General features: G+C 40.3%; 1 protein-coding gene across 1 annotated transcript in view; it reads left to right on the top strand.

Moving 5' to 3' along the window:
• The window catches only part of kiaa1549la (KIAA1549-like a), a gene marked incomplete at both ends in the record, with an annotated part of 140,183 nt that overhangs the window by 66,475 nt on the left and 53,196 nt on the right, over positions 1-20,512 (top strand). Inside the window, 6 exons of the mRNA XM_083974362.1 lie at positions 565-787; positions 5,681-5,814; positions 6,755-6,923; positions 15,691-15,750; positions 16,910-17,070; positions 19,922-20,093. Of these exons, the coding sequence (XP_083830488.1) occupies positions 565-787; positions 5,681-5,814; positions 6,755-6,923; positions 15,691-15,750; positions 16,910-17,070; positions 19,922-20,093 (919 nt within the window). The remainder of the gene's footprint in view (positions 1-564; positions 788-5,680; positions 5,815-6,754; positions 6,924-15,690; positions 15,751-16,909; positions 17,071-19,921; positions 20,094-20,512) is intronic.

The raw sequence follows: 20,512 nt of genomic DNA on the forward strand, positions 1-20,512 counted from the left end.
AGTGTCAATAAACAATGACTCAATAGGCTAAACGGCCCATGAAAAAAATATTTTTTCCAGCGGATATCCTAGTTACAACATGACTGAGCTAACTGGAGTAGTTTCATGTCGTGTCCGACAACGGTTTAACAGCTGACGTCCTGATGTTAGCTTAGCTGCTGCTGTTAGCTGTCAGCAGCAGCAAAGCTAACAACTACGATAATAACCATGACTAATTACAAAAACGTGCACACAGAAATAGTAATGTTTGTTCAATAATTCGTTTTATAGACTTATTAACAAACATCAGATTAGTCAAAGCGGTTTTGGCAGCCCGGAGCCCCCACATTTGGTAGCCTACCTACGCCGGTGGCTAACGCTACCAGTTAGCCGCTCGCTAGAATGCTACTAAAACCGACTTCCGTTGTGGTGTGACGCAATGGATCATGGGAAAATAAAGTGGTGGATTGTGTTTTTAATCCTTTTGAACACTTGTTATATTGTTCAATAAAGTTTTCAATCAATCAATCAAAACAACAAGTTTAACGTTTCCTCTCCTCCTCCTCCTCCTCCTCTCCGCTGCAGGTGGAGCGTGACGACTGCAGCCCCCACAACGTGACGCTGGGCTACTACGTGACCAGCGGCAAAAGCGTCTACGTGTCGTCGCTGGTGGTGGAGGCGATGAACGTCTACGGCTTCGACAAGCTGCTGTCGGACATCAGGCAGCACATCCCGCTGGTGAAGGCGGTCCTGGTTCCCGTGGCAACGTGGCAGCCCACGCCGAGCATCCACCTGCAGCTGAGAACAGGTGAGAAAAAAAGAAAAAGATGGAGATAAGAACTGAATCAGACCAAGGTTATTATAGTTTATATATACGTATATCATTTATATTTAGTTTTTCAGTTTGCTTTTTTATTTCACTTTAAAGGGATAGTTCGACATTTTGGCAAATTGGCCCATTGCCATAATCCCTATAGTCATAGCAGTAGGTTCGTTACCTTTATTTGTTGGTGCAAGCTATTTTTAGAACGGCGGAGCAGAGCAGTGAGCTGCTCAGAGCTACGCTACAGAGGCTAATGGGATTTCTTGGTTTCCCTCATCAAACTCATCAAATACACAATCCAACAACTCCAAAACGCTCTGGTGGACAAGTTGTGACCTGCACATTCACCACGCTATGAGATAATAACAGAACGTTACGGACAGAGTTGTTTTAGAGGTAAATTCAGAGACTGCTTGATGAAAAACTGTCCCTGAAGGCAACGCATATCAGTGGTTTTGCATGAATTTACCTCTAAAACAACTCTGTCTGGTAACGTTGTGTTATTATCTCATAGCGTGGTGAATGTGCAGCTCACAACTTGTCCACCAGAGCGTTTTGGAGTTGTTGGATTGTGTATTTGATGAGTTTGATGAGAGAAACCAAGAAATCCCATGAACCTCCGTAGCGTAGCTCTGAGCAGCTCACGGCTCTGCTCCGCCGTTCTAAAATAATAATATATTAATTATAAAATAAATATAATAATCAGACAAAAAGGATTAAAAAACAAAAGAAAAACTTGCTTATGACCCAGAGGTGACATGTTAAATAACAGCAGAGGTTAGAGATACTCAGATGGAGGGAGGGGAGTGGATATGAGGAGAGAGATGGAAAATACAACGACAGCACTGGGAGGGTGAGACACATGGGAAGAGTGGAGCAGAGACGAAATTAGAAATTTCTGATTACATGTCTGCTCTCCTTTACTCTTCTCTGATACCCTAAATCCCATGCAAACTCCCATGATTGCACAGCAAAGGCAAATTGGTCCATTCATTTAGTCTGCCTCTTAAGCCTCTTAAAAAAACACACACACACACACACATTTTTCCGTGTGTGCACGCGCCTCAACACACCAACACACACGTCTAAATCGAGTCTTGTGGGAACAAGGGAAGGGAAATCAGTGCAATTAACAAACTGATGTTCGCAGATTTGAAATCCATTACTTTTCCTAAACTAAGATTTTCCCTTTTTACTTTAAACTTCACGTCGGTCCCACAGCGGTCAGATCAGATTCAGAGCACGAAACAGAACTTGTCTTATTTATTTACTTCGCTAACACCATGATGTGTAGATATATAAACAGATAATCAAATGAGTCAAAACAGTGAGTTTGTTTTTGAGATTTCATGTCCTACGGTTTCAGTGATTATATTCACTGTTGCCCATAAAGTTGGAATAAATTAAAGATATTTATTTACCTCTTCTCATTAAGTGATTGTGACAATGTGATTTATTCTTGATAGATAAAGTGTTTATCTTCTCAAAGCTGTATTGATCAATCGCTTCCAAACATATCACTATGAAAATAAAACCACAGTTAACCTTTACAATAGGAATAAAAAATGGGAAAGTGTCGGAAAACAAAATTATTCCAACTTTATGGGCAACACTGTACATATTTTGGGTTTCTTCCTCGCTAACGGCAAAAACAACATGGATGGAGATGTTCAGGAGCAGCATTGGGAAAGTTGGTCTGGAAAAGTACTTGAATTACTGATAACTACTCCTTTTAAAAGTAATCACACTACTGTTCTGGTTACTTTATTTCCAAAGTAATTGCTTACGTTACTAGTTAGTCTCTCCATTGCCTCAAAAAACAAACAGACAAAAGAGAGAGAACAGGCAATGGTAACATATAGTTACCTGGGCTTGTAACTATAATCTAATATAAACATCTCACTATATAATTTCGGTAACACAAGTATTAGATTAGATTAAATACTGAATTCAACATTTATAACACATGAATACCCATTAGTATGTAGTTTATAAATACAGTTAAAAATGTTTTATTCCTCATTGATAAGCACTAACTGTATTTATAAACGACATACTAATATAATGAGTATTCATGCGTTATAAATGAAGAATTCAGTATTTATTAATGCTTAACTAATGCTTAATAGTGTGTACTTGTGTAATCATTATAAAGTGTTACCATCATTTCTATAATCTAACAATTTTTTTAGAAAATTTAACGCGTCACATTGCTCCATTGTTAAAAAACGTAATCAAATTACAGTAATGCGTTAACTACATAACGTGTTACTGCCCCACGCTGCCCAGGAGGGGGCGGTGTTATGCAAATTTGCAAAAACAAGTGACGTAACTGTATCAGCTGAGGGAACAGCGGGTAAACTCACATGGATTTCGATCTAGGCAGAGTACAAAATACTGATTTTGTTGAGTACTCTCATTGTCTGTCGGCTAAAAGGCAAGTACCAAATACCTAAATATATATCCTAAAGCCTCAGAAAAGTGATATTTCCATGATAAGTCCTTTTTAAAAAAAAAATTATTCTAGTGTCCATGTCGGGTGCTGATATTGGTCCATTAATATTTACACAAACTGCTGCTGGGTGGAAATGTTTAAACCCTACTACACATGCTGGGTTTAATAATCAGTGCAACCACAGTTATAATTCATCGTATCTCAGTAGGAGAAGCATGAATTGGTGCTGATGTTACTTTGCAGCTGTGTGTGTGTGTGTGTGAAGTATAGCCACTCATAAACCATAAATACACAGTATAGACCAATTTATGCTCAGTTTGCGTAGACTTACCAACTAGGTCAACAAGGTTTGTGTTGCGGACTAAGAGACCAGTGATAAAAGACTTTTCTGTCTTTATTTATTAATTATTTCTTTGGTAGATGAAGCTCGTACTCTTGAGCACCACCAGAGTTTTGAATTTAGGTCAGAATATTGTTCTTCTACCTCTCGTCTCCCTGTCCTTTTTTTTTTTTTTTTTAGAGAGAGAGAGATTTAAAAAACACTCAGAAAGACGGAGTGCAGAGAAAAGAATTGGAGGCCGACTGCGGTGAAAGGACCGAGACAACATTAATAACCTCCTCTATAATCTGCTGATGGACTCAATATTGTTTACCCTGTTCCTCCCAGTGCGGAGCCGCGCGATGCTGACAGACAACTCTTTTTTAGTTGTTCTCATTCTAGATAGTGGCGATAATCCTCTTTCTCCATCGACTTAGGTTTATCGGTCACACAGACAATATCTATCCAGAGCGCTACTTTCTTTAATACCTAAAAACCCCGAGCCCTAGATACAGATTTCACATATAGACTGATGATAAAGTAGATTGTTGCAGATGGGTTTTTGTATTAAAGTGTAAATAACAATGACAACTGAAACCTTATAGATATCGATAGAAAATAGAAGAGTAGAAACATTTCTGCACACTTCTGATTAAACAGGTATTTATCTGAAGATAATCCAGCAGGCTCACAGCTGGCCGCCAACACTGTTTGGAATGCATGATATTTGGTTTAATGTAGGTTATATGACATCTGGTGACCAAAACTCAACAGAAATCTCAGATATTTTCATGTAGATGTCCATACAAACTGTCCCGTTATACGTCACAGTGTCCAATCTGTCCATCTGCTACAAGCCTGCTAAGATATGTGCAGATAAACCCAATAAATTCAACATTTTTTTCAAATTAATTCTTGTGGGAATCCTCAAGGCTCAGTATTGGGTCCGTTATTGTGAAATTTGTTCGTGAATCACACACAAATATATAAGAATTCCTTGTACTTTATGTACTAATTTATTTTCCCAATGATGAAACTGCTTGACAATGTTGAAACTTACATGTTTTTATTTGATAAAAGACCAAGCCTCCTCACTGTCCATTTTTAAAACTAGTCTTAGAACCCATTTTTACTTACTGGCTTTCAACTCTGCATGAGACTCTGCTCTTGTTTTAGTGTTTTATGGTTTGCTTTTATTTATTGTTTTATTATTATTGTTTCTAATTGCTTTTAAAAACAATGAAACAACTATTCTGCTGCTGTCTGTTTTATTCATATTATTGCCTTTAATTGTTTTATGTCTCTATGTACAGCACTTTGTTTTCAACTACGGTTGTTTTAAAGTGCTATATAAATAAAGTTGAGTAGATAAAGCAGATAAATGAATCAAATCTAGTTGTTTAAAGCAGAAGTAAGTGGTCCGGTCGTTTTCGCTAATGCTGCGTTCCAGGCAGGCTTTTGAAATCGTAAATTACAGCTTCAAGTCACAACTTACGACTTTGTAGCGTTTCAGGCAACCCACTCGTGTTTTTCCGACCTGTTTTACCGGTGAAAGTCACTATAACGGCCACTCGTAACTTCCGACCGGTGAACTCGTACCAGATCGAACTGGTACCACTTCACGGTCGGAAAAATACGAGTTTCCTTGAACGCACCATAACAGTCCTCGTCGCTACGTCACCACATTCACGGCGTTCCTTGGCTGCACACACAGCCCTGCATGCCGTTCTCTCTCCTCATTGGATAAAAACTGTAGGATACGATAAATGTTTTCTCCTTGGCTCAGAGCAGAGCAGAGGGACTGAGAGACCCGTGTTTCAGTCCAAACACTCTATGTAAGTGATTGCTGTCGGAAGATACAACTATTTAAGACTTATATTAACACAAATATATCACTTACTTCTGCTTTAACTTAGAGCAAGCCTAAAAGTGAGAATGAAGAGTAAGTTTCTGGCATCAAATTTTAAAAGGTGTAATCATTGGATGTATTATGCTAAACTTTCCCAAATCAAGCCTCATAATACACTTAATTTTGCTGTGTGTGTGTGTGCGATATATACGATGCATACACCTCAGATGAATGCTCTCGTGTTTCCTCCTGCAGTGCTGAGGTTCGTCGGCCCGACAGACCACATCTACACCTGCAGCTTCGTCCAGATGTTGGAGCAGCGGCTGGAGAACGCCTTCGACGAAGCGCAGGACAAAGTGCTGGAGACCTACAACAGGCTCACTGTGGAGGTGCTGCACACTTTACACATCTACACACACACACACACACACACACACACACACACACACACACACACACACACACACACACACACACACACACACACACACACACACACACATACAGAGGCTATTCTTAGTGCAACATGCAGACAGCCAAGTGTATCACATTTGCATGTAGCGTGCGAATCGGAGCTGACATGAGTCATAAGGCTCCTGGTGAAATTCAGGATGCTTATAGCGCTACAACTTCTTACATGCCTGGTGCAGCAACAGTACACTGTGTGTGTCTTAAAGGAACACAACCAGTTTTTTTGTTTTTTTTCCAGAGATGCAATCAAAGCTTTTTGGTTCTTCCTTCTTCTTTTGTTCTCCACCACATCTTTCCCCCCTCATCCCACTTTATTTCCAGTCCCTCTCTCTCTAGCTGTCAAGGTATCCTCATGACTGCGGCATATACATGTACATGCAACACGCCACCATGATCATAAAGTAGGTCTCGGCGAGCAGAGGCAGATATAGGGTCCATTCATAATTCATCGGCTGAAATATTGATGCTGGTGGAGGAATGTAATAGGAATTCCTCGTATCTTGTATCATCGTCCACTTCTCTGTGGTGACTCAGTCACATTATTTCCAAAAACGTCACACAGGTTTTTATTATAGAAGGAAAAAAAACATTGTTCGTTCAGAGTGTCATACTGTGTCTGGGTCTCTGCTATGCATTCTTCATGGGCATCTTAGACGCTCGGTATGATAGCATTAGATATTTCTGTATGAATGTCTGAATTATACATGTGCGCCCAGTTTGTGTGTTTGCCTGTTTGTGTGTTTGCTATAAATAAGGAAAAGTCTTATATTGCACCAGTGGGGGGCCACGGCGAGACGTATATTTGATTTGGTGGATTGACATAAAATATTAAAATGTTATTTTGTCTTCAACCTCCAGATCCAGAGCGTGTCCCAGGAGCCAGACTCTCCGTCCGTCTCTCTGGTCTACGTGGTGAAGAACCAGGACGCGTTTCTCAACGGGACGATCTCCAGCGGTCTCCTCAACCAGCTGACCGCCGAGCTGGTGGGATACTTCCTGTTCTACCCACCGCTGGTCATCGCTGAGCGTAAGTAAAGCTGCAGTTCACCCGCAGAGAGAGAGAGAGAGAGAGAGAAAGAGACACTGACAGGCAGCTGAGGAGATGACTCATACAAGACATAATTACATAATACTGTGTCTCTGCGTTTCTGGAATTAAACCACAGGACAAATAATGAATTAAAGATGTTGGAAACAACTTTCTTCTTTAGCTAAATTTAATCTAAAGCCAAATAAACTGAATGCACCAGAAAGTTTGTTGCAGAAGTTCCCAAAAAAACGTGTTGAACTTCTAGTTTCACCATTCGTCCAGTTCTTTCCAAACCAGCTGAGGTTTAAAAGTCTGGACACTGTGCTGCTGTGGAGTCTCTGTCTGGTTCTCCTCCTCTAATGTTTTGGTTCATTATCTTGCTGTAGGATGAAGTGTTCTGGGATTCATACAAAGATTTTCTTTTTCTTTCCCCCCTTGAATACAACACGATTTTTTCTGCAACATTTCTCTCCACATAACATAACTGTGAGTAAATATTTGTGGAACCAGCAACAGAAAGTGAATCACATCCAAATCCTGGACAAATACAACCAATGCTAGATTTATGTTTAGATGCCACGAGATAAAAATGAGAAACAAACTCTTGATTTCTACTTCATTAAACATTAAATCAGCAGGATCAAAACCATTAATCAGACAGTTATAGGACAGATGTGATGATTTATTTTATTTTATTTTATTTTATTTTATTTTATTTAACAGGGATGATGCATATAAGAAGTCTAGCTTCAGCTAATTTGCAGTCTTTGCCCCCGGTCAGGCTTTAGAATAGGATAAAATATACTGAATACAATAAATGCAATGTTACAAATACAGTGGATAATGCAGTGAATAGGTACCATGAATAAATAAACACAGCTGCAGTTGTAAATTTCAGATTAAAACACAAGTTAAATTTAACATTAAACATTAGTAAAGTGCTGTATTGACAATGACTTGAGAGAAGTTAATGTTCACATTTCTGCTGCTGCTTGAGCCGATGTTTAACTTTCACACTAAATCTCTTTAGTCCTGTTTGGGATTTAATTTCTGATGGTAAATAATTCCATATTATATTGGCCAAATGTTGTCCTGCATCTTTGAATTTTACAGTTTTGCTTGGTTATGCTCCTTGTCGTCTGTCTTATTAAAGATCCGAGACATCGCTTGTGGGGCCAGTCCATTTACGCACTTAAAAACAACTTTCAGAAAAGAGAATTTTATAACATTGGAAAAAGTCAACAAATTGTATTTCTCAATGATTTTGCAATGGTGCCATTTTTGTGGCTTAATTCTGGTCTAAAATGTTTAAAGCTTCTTTATAGTGAGAATCGAGGTCTACACAGACACAGTTACACGTCTTCAAAATGCAAAGTGAAGTCATCAGGTGAAACTTGTGTGGACGTCTTTGAGCCGCCAGCAGCTGCATGACTCAGCCTCCACCGCTCGTTGACTCTTTCACTCGTTGGTCATTGCTCATTTCTGAGCAATCGCAGCAGCAGCAACAACGATTTCTCTGCTCTTCAGGCGACTTATAAAGACTTGGCTGCCATTGTCTGACCCACAATTAACGGCGACGAGCCAACAAATTACACTTTGGTTCGGCTGCTTTGCTCAATAATACTCATTCACTTGATGGTACAGTACCTCCGAGCCATCGCCTCAACAGCACTGGAGGACAAAGTTTGATGAATTTATAATTATTTACAAAGAGCTAGAGGTGAAAACATATAGGGCAGTTTCAAATGTTTAACATAATATACATTTTCTTTAATAAGTAAATGCTGCAGTAACACTTCAGCGTTCCTCATGCTGATGCTCCATGCCTGAGCTTATTCACATCACCATATCAAACGCAACAACAACATTGTGTGGCAGCCGTTTGAAGAGCTTCATGTAAACTGACATCTAAGAGCATATTTTTGCAGAACAGGATTGGTGTTAACATTGTGCTGACTTGACATTGTGTCCTAATGGTGTTATTTTAGCTTACTCTGACACAATGGGAGGATTTTTTTTTCTCTCCGTTACCGTCGATGTTCATTTCTAGTTCAGCGGGTGACTCCTCAGACCCAGAAATCTTTCATCACCTCTCTCTCGTTCTCTCTCTCTTGTGTTGGCTCATCTCCCTCTGCCGTTACCTCACCTCTTGCACTTTTTGCATTATTAATTCCTGCAAGGTAAACTACGGTGGCCCAGAGAGCTCAACATGCTGCAAATTCACAAAACATTTTCATCAATTTGACAATTTGCTGCAAAAAAAAAATCACAATTGTGACTAGGGCTGCAACTAACGATTATTTCCATTAACGTTTAATGTGTCGATTATTTAAACGATTAATTGATTAGTTGTTCGGTCAATAAAATGTTGAAAAATAGTAAAAATAGTAAATATAAATCAGTGTTCCTCAAACCACATGATGACGTCCTCAAATGTCTTATTTTGTCCACAAATCAAAGAGAGACTCAGGTTATTGTCATAAAGGAACAAAGAAACCAGAAATATTCACATTTAAGAAACTGAAATCAGAGAATTTTGACTTTTTTTTTCTCATAAAACTACTCAAACCGATTATTAGATTATCAAAATAGTTGACGATTAATTTCATAATCGATTATTGTTTGATTAATCGATTAATTGTTGCAGCTCTAAGATTAAAAGTGTATCGCTTTAGGTTCAAGTCTGATAAAGAGAGAGTGAGAGGTAGCCCCCCAGCCTCTCTAACCTCCCATCCCACTGCTATGACTTTGTTGCAGCTCATTTGTTTGGTTTTCATTTGCAGCGCATGTGTCGGCAAATTGATGGAGACATTTTGTGTATTTATTTGCATCTGTCTTCTTAAACTAAGTGCGCTGAGCTCTCAGGGCCACCGTAGTAAACACATAACAGACTCTGACACGCTGATGTTGTGCGCCTTGCATCAAAATATTTGTACAAATTCCTGCTCCGCTACACTAATGCACCGGAGGGAAGGGAGGTGTTTTTTTCATTGTTTCTACCGTTTAATCGTGTTTCCCCCTCGAGCTTGTGAAGGTCGACTTGAAAATACAAGGAGAGTGACAGTGGCCACGTCCACGCTCCGTGAGTAGGAAGAGAGCGAGTGCACTGAGCTGAACTTGAATCCCTAAAAAAATAAAAAAAGATTTTTTAGCACTCAGAGCTTTATTTCAGTCTTGAAAGTCTGAACAGACAGAGGTTGGAGGTAGGATGGAGGAACAGCGAGTAAAGAGGAAGGTTTTTTTTTTTTGTATTTACACAAGGGGGAATAACAACAACGATGAAAAACAAAACAATATAAAACATTTGCAGCTCAAATGCAGGACAGAAAAATGACCCAACTTCAACCCGCTTGTTTCCCTCCCACAGAAGTAGTGGACATGAGGAAGAGTCTGCCCTCCTCCTGCTAATTTAATAGTCATTACATAACAGTTGTTCTGCTGCTCGCTCTGTGCAGCAGCAGCAGCAGCAGCAGCAGCAGTCAGTGTGCTGCTGGGCTGAGACAGACTTAGACAGCATATGTACAGTGCCAAACTGAGGCCCACTGAATCCACTACAGGGCAGATTCCTGACTTAGCGTATGTTTGACCTGCTTCTCCAAAAGGAAGGAGGGAGAAGAGGTGGGGGTGAATCAAGGTTATCCTGTGTAAGTGGAGTAGGATAACAAGCTTTAATGACGCGTCATGGGAGCCTCATGTTTCAGTCGTTTCACTCTTCTACAACGTGTAATAAGTAATTTGCTTTTTCGAAATACGATTTGGAGGTCGATGGTTTGGTGCACGAAGAATCAATACAGACAATGGCGGCTCAAATGACTCTCGGTCCATTGTTGTGTTTTCCCTGTGTTTTGAGTCGGTCTTTTTTTGTCCAATTTCGCTGCAAAAAACAGAAGAGAAAGGCTTTAAAGAGAAACTATTTACCTTTTTACCTTAATTAAACAGCTTTGGAGTAATTGTGATGGTTAAATGACTTGTTCCAGGGAGAATGGAGGCGCCTCGTAACCCGTAGTCTCTTGTTTATGACTGTTAGACTACACAAATATACACGTCATAACATTGTATATGAAAAATAACGTTATCCGCCGCTCCATGGACTGATTTCTCATGGGCTTCGTTGAGAACAAATGCACATGGGAGGGAAAAGGGTAGGAAAACAGAGGTAAAAAAGCGTCCGGACTTGCATATTTTCCCTTTAATGAGTCTCCTGTGTGCTGTGTGTCCATCACCAAACAGCAGACAGGATTTTTGTATCTGTTTGTATGGTGTTTGTATGTTGTGTATGGTCTTGTACTGTCCAAGTGTTCCGTGATGTCCTGTGATATATGTTGGTCTGAGTTTATGACTGTATATGTGTTGTGACTGTATTGACTGTTGGTTTTGTTTTGTCTTGTGAACTCGGAAAAGGATCCACTTTGACTGGTACTTGGACTCCAGGAAGAATAGCCAGGCTAATGTGCTGGAGCTAATGGAGATCCAATAAATAAATAAATAAATTGTGAGATTTTCCCTTTAATATTAAGCTCTCATCAGACAGATATAAAACAAGACTATAAATGAACATTAACGAGGCCTCATGTCTGCTGGATGTGGAAGTAGGGAACTGTCTTCTAACACATTTATACGTCAAACAGTTTGTGTGTGTGTGTGTGTGTGTGTGTGTGTGTGTGTGTGTGTGTGTGTGTGTGTGTGTGTGTGTGTGTGTGTGTGTGTGTGTGTGTGTGTGTGTGTGTGTGTGTGTGTGTGTGTGTGTGTGTGTGATGTTTGGCTCGTTGTGAAACTCTCGCCTCCGGGTATCCAAAATATACCTCATTAGCGGTGCTTTAAAGTTACGTGGGAGATCACGGTTTTGGTTAAATACTGAAAAAAATTCAGCTGTCTCCGTTGTGTTTGTGTCAGTATTTAAAGCTGCAATCTCAGTGTCATGTATCAGGGGAGGAAGGGGGAGGGGGGAAACTCTCGGGGAAAAAAAAGATAAAAGACGTGTCATAATAGATAAAAAAATCACAGTAAACATTATTTACTGCAGCGCTCCACACAAACGTTGTGTTTGTTTTGTTCAATTACATCTATTAAAAGACATCACGGTGGAAGAGATGGGTCTCATGAGCTCTGTTTATGAACCACTCTAACCTCTTGTGCCATCTGTGAGATTTTAAAAAGGGCAAACAGCTGTACAGCTCCTATCATCTGAATCATGCCAAAGGCAATCTGTTGTCCATGTCCCCTGAATGAGCTAATTTTAGCCTGTTGAGATTAGATTAGATCTATTTGTGCGTGCTCTCAACACCCAGACAGCACCGCACACATACACGCTCACACTTCACATCCAAAACACACTTGGATTTGCCATAAAAAACCCAGAGTGCTCATTTAAAAACAAGTTGTTTTTCTAAAAAATGAAACAAAGAGAAAATAGAATCACATCACATAAACTCATTCAGACACACTGGTGATGATCTGAACAGTCCAGATGTTTATTGGTGCAGACACATCGACGTCGGTTTCACGCTGAGAGAAACAAAGACTGATCAGTGATCAAAGCAGCAGAGTGTTATTGATCGACTTCACTGTCTGGAGCTGATGTTGACGAGCGTGTAGCCGCCGAACTGAACAGGAGATTCATTCATGATCTTTATGTCAGAGGATAAACAGGCTAATCCAGATGTATATGATCTGAGATATAGAAACAATGTGCATTCAAAGGACGCCATGATGCCTCTGTAGGATGAGATTACCGTACATCCTCTCATTCATGATTTGCATTAGATTGTTAAACCGTATATCATGGCAATACGGTCACAGTGTGGTTGGTTAGGCTTAGGAACCAAAACAGTTTGGTAAAGTTCAGAGAAATATTATTGTTTTGGTTGAAATATTCGGTAACCCTTTAGTTTACAGGCTGTTAATGACGCAATAATATTAAGAAATATAACAAGTAAGCTATTGCTCAGGTTTGGATTATGGAGAACAGAAAGCTGAGATTCACAGGAAATTGAACTTTGATAAAGTACTGTAAGATTAAGTTTTGGTAACCCTAAAATTTACAGGCTGTTAATTTCTCAGGAAATAGCCAAGAAATAACAATTAATTGCGTCATAATGTCTAGAAATAGCCAAGAAATAACGGTCAATTTCATAGTAATGTTGAGGAATATGGCCAAGAAGTAACGATTGATTGCGTAGAAATAGCCCAGAAATAACGATCAATTTCAAGGACTTGGTGGAGAAAAAGCATGAAAAGCATGTGTAATCTTTTGCCTTTATGAAAAACACAACATTACTATGAAATTGACTATTTATTGGCTATTTCTTGACATTATTTCACAATTAATTGTTATTTCTTGGCTATTTCTTGACATTACTACACAATTACTTGTTATTTCTTGACATTATCACGTAATTAGCAGCCTGTAAGTTAAAGCGTTACCAAATAATCTTTGTGTTTATGGTGATAAACACATGGTGAAGTGTTGTGGTCATGCTTAAAGAAAAACAGAGGTCTCCACCCTGAACCTCCTCCCTCCTGATGCAGACTTTGTTGCTCTATAACATATAGTACGATGCTCCGGTCATTATTAATCAGCTGCTACAGGGATTTGTCACTTGAACATAAACATGCAACACAAATAGTGATGTAAGACGAGACCAACTCTATGTTTTGGTCTTTTTATGGGATTTGTCGAATAATCCCAGCCTCATCCTTCAAACCTACCGTCCTCTATTTGTTTATCTCATTAGTTTGGAGGCATTTTCCATTCCTCCTATTTCTGTTTTTTTAATGCAACTATTAGATCTTGCAGCTGGTTGCGGGGTCGATGAGTTGGATGCACTGGATTCTGGTGTAAAAAAGGGCACGACGAATGAGCCTGAACATGAGCACTTCAGAGCTGCAAGCTGGTTTAAGCTGGAGAGAGAAAGAGAGAGATGGAGAGGAGCTCGGTGGTGAATGTAAATGCACTCACGTACAGATGCATCAGGGGAGGAAGAGGAGGAGGAGGAGGAAGAGGTAGCAGATAGTCGGGGAGCTGAGCAGCAACACTGGCTGGTATTAACAGCGACCGCCGCTGCAACACCATTGACTCGAGTTAAACACAACTCTCGGCAGGCGGCCAGCTCGGAGGAGTTAGGTGGAGACAGATGGTGAAACAGGCAGATGGTGAAATAAGGATGGAGCGACGGGGCTGCCAGACGAACGGGACAATCGGAAAGAGGCCTGGGCGGACGGACGGACTAGAGGGAGAGATGATGGTCCGTTGGATGGATAAAGAGGAGCCGGTGTTTTAGGAAATGAATGAATAGGCTGCAGGTAGAGAGTGAAACAGGTACAGAGAGAAGAGAGAGGGCCGCTGTGGGTAGATGGACGGAGGAAGTCGACAGTGAGCGGTAAAAATGTAAAGGTTGATAATGAAACCTGACAGGTGGGGTTTTATCATCCGTGTACCACCACCACCACCAGCGGCTCCTCCTCTGCAGATCTGTCGCTCCAGCACACACAACGAAACAGCAAAGCAGCACAACACTGTCTGTCACATCTAACAGAGCTGCAGTCCCTCCCTAAAAGCCTCTAATCAAAAATTATCCACTTTAAACTTCACTAAGGCGCATTAAGATACACAAATTACAAAGGTACATTCAGCTCATTACTGAGGTCTCATGTTGATGCTGGACAGAGAGATGAGGGCTCAGATCCTGAATGTACCCACAAGCAGAAACTACGACATGTTTACAGCACAAAATACCAGTTTATATGTATTTATGTTCAGATTTCTGTCCACTTTGTTCAAGATATTCAAGGTTTATACAAATCGGATGACTTTACATGTTTCATTTATTGCAACATAACAACCTTTGTAAGCTATGACCTTTACAAAACAATTGTTTTAAAAGGCAGAAGTCAAAAATAAATGGATAATTCAGCTTCAGTTGCACCAGAATCAAGGATGTTGATGCTTGAACTCACTAACCCCAGTTACACACACACAGGCTCCCAAATGCAAATGCTAATTAATTTCCAAATGAATGGATATTTGTCATTTCTTATTGGCAATTAAACAAAAGAATAATTGTCTGGCGTGGGGTTGTTGTTGTTGTTGGCCTTTTGTGGCCCCGCAGGCCTGTATAACTGTTGTATTACAAGAACAGATACTGTAGGAAAACACATTAAATACATATTTTATTTATATTTTGCCAACTTACCTTAATTAAAAGCACTTTCTAACTCACTTGACATTTAATTTTGTAATTAGCAGGATACAAACGTGCTCAATGGTTCATTTTAAGACAGATTCATACTATACACACACACAAGTAAGAAGAAGAAGAAGAAGATAAGAAGTACACGTGTGGTTTAGGAGTTGAAATTAATTGGTCTAGTGTTGATACAAAAGTCATTGTTAAATTAAAGGGATAGTTCAACATTTTGGCAAATTGGCCCATTGCCATGATCCCTATAGTCATAGCAGTAGGTTTGTTACCTTTAACTGTCGGTGCAAGCTATTTTTAGAACGGTGGAGCAGAGCTGTGAGCTGCTCAGAGCTACACTACGGAGGCTAATGGAATTTCTTGGTTGAGTTTGATGAGGGATACCAATAAATCCCATTAGCCTCCATAGCGTAGCTCTGAGCAGCTCACGGCTCTGCTTCGCCGTTTTAAAAACAGCTTGCACCGACAATTAAAGGTAACGAACCTACTGCTATGACTATTGAACTATCCCTTTAAACTTTCTAAAAACTTGAGATAACTATAGTTTTTGTCTTTTTCTCTCTGCAGCTCTTGAATACCACAATCTCAACACGTCGATGGCCACCAAGAACTACTGGGTGAAAACAGGTAAATTGCTCCGTCTCTCTCTCTCTCTCTCTCTCTCTCTCTCTCTCTCTCTCTCTCTCTCTCTCTCTCTCTCTCTCTCTCTCTCACACACACACACACACACACACACACGCACACACACACACACACACAACCACACACACACACACAGACAAAAGTGTTACTGGGTGATCAGCGGTAATAAAGAGCTGCATCGACTGGACTAAACAGCAGTTAGTTAAATGCCCCGGTGCACAATCTCTCTCTCGTTGTGCATGTCAGCACAATAGTATTGGTTCTCTACATTTTCCCTCCTTCCCTCCCTCCCTTCCTCTCTCCCTTCCCTCTCTCCCTCCTCTTAACACCTCTTCCCTCTCTCGCTCCCTCGCTCACTCCCTTCCTCTCTGTGCTCGGTGTCTTTAGCTGCTCTGTTCCTGGGAAAAACCTATTGATGTATAATTCACAGCCTCCTGACTGGGGCAGAGGGAGAGATCGCTTCACATCACATCAGGGCCGGGTGTGAACGATGCCGAAGTGTCTGTGTCTATACGTGTGTGTGTGTGTGTGTGTGTGTGTGTGTGTGTGTGTGTGTGTGTGTGTGTGTGTGTGTGTGTGTGTGTGTGTGTGTGTGTGTGTGTGTGTGTGTGTGTGTGTGTGTGTGTGTGTGTGTGTGTGTCACTGCTCCGTCTCATTTATAGCCGCTAGTAAGAGACTCAGGCACAAGATTGATGCAAACACTACTCCCTTTGTGTGTGTGTGTGTGTGTGTCGGTCGCTGCAGCTGTAATAGAAGTTTGTGGATGAACAGCTTTTAAATGGACGGGACGATCGTTCTGTCCTCTCTAATATCCCACTCGTTTTTCTCTCTTCTTCTTCGTCTTCTTCCATAATTTCGGTCCTTGAATGATCTCTCCTTGATTTTTCTCCCATCACCTCCTCCTGTCTTCACACTCTCCTTCTTTTCGCACCTTTTCTCCCCCCTGTTCCCCTCCCTCTGTTCTCTTCCTGCCTCATCTCTTCGCTTCCCTTCTCGCCCCTTCCTCCTCCTCCTCCTCCTCCTCTATCCTGTTGCCGGTTTTCTTCCTCTTCTTGCCCGCCTGAACGCCTCTTTACCCCCCCCTCCCTGCCCCTCTAAACCCCTCTCCTCTCCTGTCCTCTCTCTCGTCGTCTTGTCCTCGCAGTGATCCAGGATGTGGACAGCTCCTCCCTGGAGGCCAACTACCAGAGCTTCGCCAGCCTGATGGAGCAGCGGCTGGCCGAGCTCTTCCTGGTGGCCGGCCGGCAGGGAACTCGGACGGTGCGGTCCCGCCGGGCCACCACGGTCGGGGGCTACACCGTTCAGGTAGGCGGGGATGGGATTGAGACTCCTCTGTGTGTGCTTGTGTTGTTATGATGGAGATAAGGTAAGGTAAGATTGCGTGCACTGCAAAAAATGCAAAATCTTTCCAAGAATATTCGTCTTATTTCTTGTCAAAATGTCTAAATTCTAGTCAAAACTAATCTCTTTCCACCTCACCACCTATAAAGTAACTTGTTTTTAGATCATTTTCACTTATTTCAAACAAATTTTCACTTGAAATAAGTAGAAAAATCTGCAAGTTTTTTGTGTTTGTAATAAGAAAGAAAAACTTGCTCCACTATCAGATTTTTCTACTTATTTCAAGCGAAAATATGCTTGAAAGAAGTAAAAAGTGTCTAAAAACAAGCTAATTTTTATGTGACGAGTCTTATTTTGAGTATAATTTGATTTGTTTTGATGAGAAATGACATTTTGACTAGAAATAAGACAAATATTCTTGGTAAGATTTTGAGTTTTTGCAGTATGTACTGTAATAAATTACGTCTGCTTCAGTTTACAGCCGTCCCGTCTCTGCTAACAAGGAAATTATAGACTAAGTTAAGGTTCAGTAATTACATTGACTTTTCTTTCAGCTAATCAGCATCACAATAAAACGAGTTTATTAAAAACAGTAGCAATCCAATCACCTGCGTCTGATAACGACGCACATTAAAACAAAGCACTAAAGTGGGTAAGAGGCCGATAAGAGCTGCATAAATAAATAAATAAAACCAAGTTCTGTATATAAAAACTGGTTTAATTGTTACCTGATGGGGGTGTTAACATGAAATTGAAATACAATCAACAACAAAGTTATTACACTAAGATCCTGAGGGAGAACGTGAATGTCTGCCGGTGAACAGCTCCACTTTCAGCACCACGGACAGCTCCAACTCCTCTGGTTGGTTTTCAGCAAAGACCTAGTTGCAGCTCTACATACAGTACACTTAACTACAATATACACTATTCACAAAACGTTAGGGATATTTGACAAGAAAATCCCTATAAAAGGTTCCTGCTACAGTGATATTCTATCATGAAAGCAGGCCTTTTAAAGGGTGCAATCAAACAAAAGCTAATAACAGTGGTTCAATGACAACTGAACCACTAAATCAGACGGTGCTTGTGATGTCTGTGGTTAATCACCTTGTTAGAGAACAGCATGTTATTCAATAAGCACTGAAACATTGAACAATTAAACAATTGTCATTCAAAAGTTTAGAGAAGGTTAAATTAAGTTCACCTGTAAAGGTTATAGTGCATTTTAGGTGCATTTAGGTGAATCCAAAAGCCAAACATCCCTAACTTTCTGTGAGTAGTAGTATATATAACTGTCATGCAACATCCTACACTTACATGTTCTACAGAAAGCCACTGTATGGGGTCCATGTTGTCTATTGTCTGTTCTGTGTAGTGTATTGTTTCGTTTTCTATGTATTTTATTGTTTTATTTTCACGTTTGTTTTATTGTTTTATTGCATGTTTTACTGTACATTACCCATATCCCATTTAGTTTTGTTGTTACTAGTTTTGCTTGTATGTTTTTATTGTACAGCACTTTGGACAACTTGGGTTGTATTTTTAAATGTGCTATATAAATAAATATGTATTGTATTGTTTTGTATTGTTTTGTAGGTATCCAGGCTCCCTCAATAAGCTTTAGATAGCTTCAACGGGAGACCTGATTCACACACAGTTACATAACGTTCCTTCAGTTTAAACAATGACAACTTCTGTATGTCAATATGTTGAGTGTGTGAATAAAACTGAATAAAACTGTAAATGTTTCATGTTGAGAAAAAAAAATCAAAATGTAGATTTTTATATTAGCAACAGCCTGACTTATAATGAAATCATATAAATACTACTACTAATAATAGATCATAGAACGAGGGGAAAAACACAGCAAATTGATGACAGAAATTTGATCCGAACCAGTTTAGATGACAGAAAATTAATCGGTAATTATGATCATACATGATTAGACAGGTTTGTGCAGGTAGAGTTGAATGTTGTCACGCTGTTTGTGTGTGTGTGTGTATGTGTGACTTGTTTGTGTTTAGTGTGAACAGAGGACGGTGCTGCAGGGGGAGAAAGTGTTCAAATTGAGCCGAGGTGGGATGAAGATTAGGGAATTAGTTTACTTGAACTGACGGCCTCCATCAGCTCAACAACACTACAAAGTTGTGTGTCTGTGTGTGTGTGTGTGTGTGTGTGTGTGTGTGTGTTATTTCCCGTTCCATATTGTTCAAATTAAGACAACGATTGACTCCTCCTGGGCTTTACGCCTCACACGCCCGCACGGTTTAATGGGAAGTCACAGATGACCAGTTTTATGGCTGCAGTGACAGAGGAGGGAGGCGCTGACAGAGAGGAGGAGGAGGAGGAGGAGGAGGAGGAGGGAGGGGGGGGGGGGCTGCAGTCATCCAGCCGTTTAATAACACACATCCCTTCTTTTTTATGACAAAATCAAATTACCAGACTTGATTAAATCGAGTGATACGTTTGTCAAGTTTGAGAAGAAGAAAAAAAAGAAGAAGAAGGTGTTTGATGTACGATAAAATGAAATTGAGATTTCAAGTGACTCACAGTCGTCCCTGAGTGTCTCTCTGCACCGAGTGCGGTTATCTCGCTGCAAATGGTTTGTGATGATCAAAGCAACGGAGCCCATTCAGACGTTTGATTGGGCCACTGTGGATCTTTTTAATCTTTGGGTTTGAAGAGATAAAGGAGTTCATATTAACTCTGTCCACAGACGACGACGATGATGATGATGATGATGATGGTGATATTGTGCTTTTTTATGCTTCATATTTAAAATAACATGAGAAAAATGATCTCCAATCTCTTCCAGATGGTGAGCATGCGGCGACTGCCCGGACCCAAGAACCCGGCGGAGATGACCTACTACGTCCAGCTCAACGGAGCGCCCATCACGGGAACCACGGCCGCCAAGACCCTCAGCAGCCTGGACTCCCAGACCATGGCTCTGACACTGGGATACTTCGTCCAAGTGCAGGCTGAACGTGAGCTCGTTTTCTAACTGTTCTCACTGTCACACTGTATTAAATACATTATTCTTCATCATATCTGTGTCAGAACAAGAACAAATGAAAGTTTTTGGGGTAACCCTTTAATTTACAAGCCGCTTATTACGTGACGATGTCAAGAAATAGCCAAGAAATAACAAGTAATTGCGTAGTAATGTAAGAAATAGCCTAAAAATAACGGTCAATTTCATAGTAATGTCATGTTTTTACATAAAGGCAAAAGATTATAAATGCTTTTCATACTTGTAATTTTTTGGGACCTTGCAACTGACCATTATTTCTGGGCTGTTTCTATGCAATCAATCGTTATGTCTTGACTACATTTCTTGAAATTACTATGAAATTGGTCATTAGGCTATTTCTTGACATTACTACGCAATTACTTGGGTTTTTTT

Source organism: Trachurus trachurus (assembly GCF_905171665.1).
Source record: "Trachurus trachurus genome assembly, chromosome: 6".
Taxonomy (NCBI): Eukaryota; Metazoa; Chordata; class Actinopteri; order Carangiformes; family Carangidae; genus Trachurus; species Trachurus trachurus.